Genomic DNA, 5,066 nt, shown 5'->3' with positions numbered 1-5,066 from the left:
TCAACAAAAGCAGAGGAAAAATTATGAAACAAAACAGCACACACATTTCGTAAATATTGCAAACAATCTTATTGATTTAAATGTCCTGGATATGACCCCTTGAACTCTAACTTATTACTCAATTGTACACAACACACTATTTTTATCGAGTTGTTATGGAAGGAGTCAACACAACACGACATCTTGACCTTCTTATGAAATAAGTTTTTGTTCACTATCTCAATTTAAAAAAAAATAACGAATAAAATTGTGAGATTTTGAAATGTTATTGACGATACATTTGTTATTATTCTAAAGATTCTATTATTTAGTATAAAAGCATGAAAAATCGAAGTACTAGTCATAGTTTAACCAAATAGTTTCAGGTATTAAGGACAGCAAGAGGATCTCATCATGCAATTGGTGAGTGTCAGTTTAACGGTTCGTTTTGTGGGAGTCATAAAATGAACGACGTACAAATTCTTGAGTCTAATGGGTATGCCTGGAGAACATCCAAAAAACTTTATATTTAAATTTATACCTAAATACTATTATGAGGGATATTTCAATACTTGCATTAATTAAGTTTTCTCCTTCTATCTCTTTTTTTCTGTATAAATTAATTATATTATGTTATTTGAAAGACGTTACTAAGAGTTTTGATATTAGCTTTGACACATTTGTAACTGCAATTTAGCCAGGTACATAACTTTAAATACTTCTGCCATATTTATCTGATTCATGTTAGCTTTGCTTTAGTAATTCAAAATAAGAATAACACATAGCCTCTGAACAAAGCGTAAAGTTTTTATTAAAATACCAATATGTAAACATTTCCCCAACTAATTAAACCTTTGGTTTCATCCGACAGATACGATTTGTTCGATGAAGCCAAAGGTTAAGTTAGTTTGCGAAACTGAAACAACATCGATGTTTTAATAAAACCATTGTGCTTTGAGCAAAGGCTGTGTGTCATATCTATCCTTCCATATGTAATTGTCCACAAACTCATACTGTGAACGTCATACAGTTGCTAAATGGTAGAGTGCTCACCTCTGGTGCTTTGGGTTTCAGGATCGATCCCATGTTATATAATTTGTTGTGCATTGAACAACTTATCCTTGGGTTTTCTCGACATTCTCTATTTTTCTTTCAGATTCTTATTCTTAATTATTTCATATTCATTCATTAATTATCTCCTTTAGGCTAAAGGGTATAACCGTAAGACGAAAACTAAAGATTTCATTCCAGAGAGGCGTTAGTAAGTTAATTTAAATATGTATTAAGAGTAATGTTTTTTAGTTTTCTCTTGTCCATATTGTTTAGCACTTCAATTGCATTTTCAAATGATAAAATCCATCTTATGGGTCAGGTTTTTCCACTATAATATATGGGCTAATCTGGAAGGACTTGGAGAGAAGTTGTGTACATAAGAAATTTACCTTACTTTTACTTCTAATTTTAGACTTGCTTTGAAATATAGTACAACTACATCTAAAGGCTAAAATTTTTTGCAATAGGCAGACGTTGACCGATTTGAGTAATCATATGATGGAAGTAGATTCTCTTATGTTCACATTAATTTGAAACACTGGAACGAAATAACTGTTACGCCATGACTAATGTCGCCGCTTATTTATCAGAAGCAAAACATATTATTCGATTCGCATTTAGCTCGATAGTGGACAAAATCAATTTTAATTCAAATGACTTGCTGTTAAACTTCTAAGACTTTGCAGTACACTAAACTTTAAATGAAAACAAGAAAGTTTGTTAATATCTTAATTGAGGAGCATTTTTTTTATTTGAGCGTTTCCACCTCAAGTTGTTTACAAATTCGATCCATAATGGTTTCTAAATTTTTCGGTGAAATATTCCTTAATTACAAAATTTACACTAAAATTGAATGAACGAATAGGATATACTCCCCTTACTTTTCATACAGGCGACTAACTTTACAGTGTGATTTCTGAAGAAAAAAATCCTCCTCGTTAACAAACTTAATCGCGTAAGCTAATAATTCATTCCATAGATTCAGAAGCCGTTAAATGTCAATTTAGAAAAAAAAATTTAGACGGAAATCTCTTCTGAAATTAAGCTCCTCAATACAAAATTAATCTGAACTTACTTGAAGTAACATACAGGAGAGTTTATAAACAGATCTTGTATAACTCAACTAAATCGATATATGAAAGTTTATTACCTTTGAAGTAAGCATTGTAACGTAAAAATGTTTGATTAAAACACAAAGTTCGCTTTATTTCTCTTACTAATAATTTAAATCATGTACAATTTCATAACTTATTTACGCTACATGTGTGCTTTGCAGTAAGTATCTGTGAATAAATTCTTCTAGAAATACTAGAAAACAGAATTGTTCTGATATATGTTTTATTTTTTAATATCGTTACAGTTTCTTGTATTTTCACTATGTTTTGTATCAACATTGGGAGATGTTCCTGTATTTAGGAACGCATATGCACCACCACCACCGCCACCAGTACCAACATATGCGCCACCACCATTGGTACCAACATATGCTCCACCACCACCTGCTCCACTTCCCGTTTATGGTCTACCTTCTTCCCCATTACAGCCAGGACCGGCGCCCACAGAAGTAGTATCTGGTTCTTCCTCTCCTCAGTTGACCACAGAAGAAGTAATCTCTAATCTTAATTTAATCCAAGATGATGCTGGTCAATTTTCCCTAAGGTAAGAAATTATTCATTCCATAAGATTATCACTGATAAGCTTTGATAAGTGAGTTTTAAACTAATAAAAGGATAAACTTTACTTCCTTATTCTAACAATTTATAGGAATAAATACTTATATGTTATTACTCAATACGCTTAGATTAAAATGTGCTACTCATGTGATGAACAATTAAACATAAATATTGTTCCTATAGAATGTCATTATTTAACCAAAATCATGTTAACTCAAAACATATTGATACTTTGACTCATCAGCAATCTCTAAACCGCGTCAAACTCAATGGAGTAAATTATTTAGACTCGTTAAGACATTTTTATGGTAACAATTTTCTTATAGGTTGATTTGGTTTGGTTAGTTGAATGGAATTTAGCGTTACTGTTCACCACTGAGGCTTTACGAGAGGCGAATCTACACTTCAAGATGGAATCTGAACCACTAAAAAGCGTTTGAATTAAAAAGCTTTCTTCCTGGGGATCGAACACAAGACCCATACACCAATGATTCACGTGCAAGTCACTACATCAGCGGGAAAGTCCTATTATATTTTGAAGTGTTAGACAAATATCTATGGCAGTACTAATACATTGAATAAAGGTATGTAAGGATAATAAACCAAAAATCAGTAACATAATAGTTTAATGCATTTCTTTATAATTTCAGTTTTTCTTCACCAACGGGAATATCAGAAACAAGAACTGGAGTACTGGTACCAACGTCTGATGGCACAGACTATGTTCTTATTCAAAAGGGCGAGTTCAGCTTTATTACAAAAGAGGGGAAACCTGTGACTATATCTTTCGAAGCAGATGAGAATGGTTACAGAGCTGTAGGTGACGCCATTCCACAGGCACCGTCTGCTCCTTTGGTACCCCTTCCTCCAAGCAACGTCAATGAAATTCCTCTTCCTTCGCCAAGTGGAGCTGCCCAAACCACTGTTCATGAAGAAGTCATTCCAGGACTAATTTTAATTCAAGACGATGCAGGACAATTTTCTCTTAGGTAAGATATATTCTAATACAGAGTATAATTTTCCTCTAGCACTTTCAGCACTTCAATGGAAAGATCTGTATTTTAAATACTAAGACAATATGTAATAAGCATAGAAGAAAGAAAGGAAAAAGCTGCGTGCTTTCTAGATTTAGCCAAATTTGTATATAATCGTGTACAACCCAGTAGTACAGATAACAGTAGAATCATTAATAACGTCTGAACCCTCCACAGTTTTCTGTACAATTTCATTATTGTTGGCAGATTTCGAGATGCCTTACTTTATTATGCAAATTTGAAAGACACATTCTGGGTTCGAGCATGGAGATATCTTCAAATAAATTAAATAATAATTATTTCAGTTAGTAAAAGGTTAAACTTCAGTCTTAGCAGTATGAAAAATAATTGCATCTTTAAAATCATTGTTGTATTGTATAATTAATGTTCCTATTTCACTTGATTTATGTCCTTCTTTCATAATATTCTAATCAATTATTCGAAAATTGTTGGTTATTGCAGTGTAGTGTAGTATTTCCTTATATTAAACGTTACTCTCTTTCGAAAGCTCCCTTTACTAACCTGTTTTAACATCAATTTTAAGTCGAAATATTCTTAGAATTATTCTCACTTTTAGCTTATCTTCACCTACTGGAATATCGGAAGCAATTACTGGAGAATTAAAACCTAATGCAGAAGGCAATGACTATGTTCTTGTCCAAAAGGGAGAATTCACTTATATTACTCCAGAAGGAATCTCAGAGACTGTATCGTTTGTAGCAGATGAGAATGGCTACAGAGCTACGGGTGACCATTTGCCTCAACCACCAAGTGTACCTGCAGTAGCTCCTGTTCCTGTACTACCTATCGGACCTATAACACCAATTGTAACACAACCACTACCTGTTACTCCCACTCTTACATATGGACTACCTCTTAGAAAATGAATCAACATAGCATAAAGTTGTGGACTGATGGCAAGAAGAAAATTGGAACTTTAATATATATTCTGTTTCTAATATTTATGTGTTTACTTTTGTTGTTATTTGCTGTTTGTGAAATAAATCTGAATTCTTTAACAATTATATATGTTTCTTGTAAAAGTTTTTTATATTTAAATTATTATTTTTGCTTAATCGAGTATAAGAAAGTTACCATTACAGATATAAATTATACAGAAAAATATATTAGGGGAAAATTTTTGTATTGGTCATTTAAGCACAATTGGATATACTGTAGAAACGGACGTAGTTATTAGAACTTTTTAAAATAGAATAATTAATCTGAAACAACTCTGAACATTCTGTGAAATATTTTTCGTCATATAAACCCAAAAAAGTGAAAGACGCATATTCACCGGCATTCCCCCATATAGATTATGGCGCTT

At 32.4% G+C, this 5,066-nt stretch overlaps 1 protein-coding gene across 1 annotated transcript; it reads left to right on the top strand.

Moving 5' to 3' along the window:
• Nucleotides 1-270: 270 nt before the first annotated feature.
• On the top strand, nt 271-4,761 carry LOC145686615 (uncharacterized). Its single transcript, XM_081760073.1, has 4 exons — nt 271-402; nt 2,393-2,691; nt 3,356-3,694; nt 4,317-4,761. Exons 1-4 carry the CDS (start codon nt 394-396, stop codon nt 4,624-4,626), a joined length of 957 nt encoding a protein of 318 aa, XP_081616199.1. The 5' UTR covers nt 271-393; the 3' UTR covers nt 4,627-4,761.
• Nucleotides 4,762-5,066: the final 305 nt, after the last annotated feature.

The sequence above is a fragment of the Thermobia domestica genome, chromosome 5 (genome assembly GCF_964235325.1).
Source record: "Thermobia domestica chromosome 5, izTheDome1.hap1.1, whole genome shotgun sequence".
In the NCBI taxonomy this organism is placed as follows: Eukaryota; Metazoa; Arthropoda; class Insecta; order Zygentoma; family Lepismatidae; genus Thermobia; species Thermobia domestica.
The sequence above is the reverse complement of the archived record's forward strand: the minus strand, read 5'-3'. Positions and strand labels throughout refer to the sequence as shown.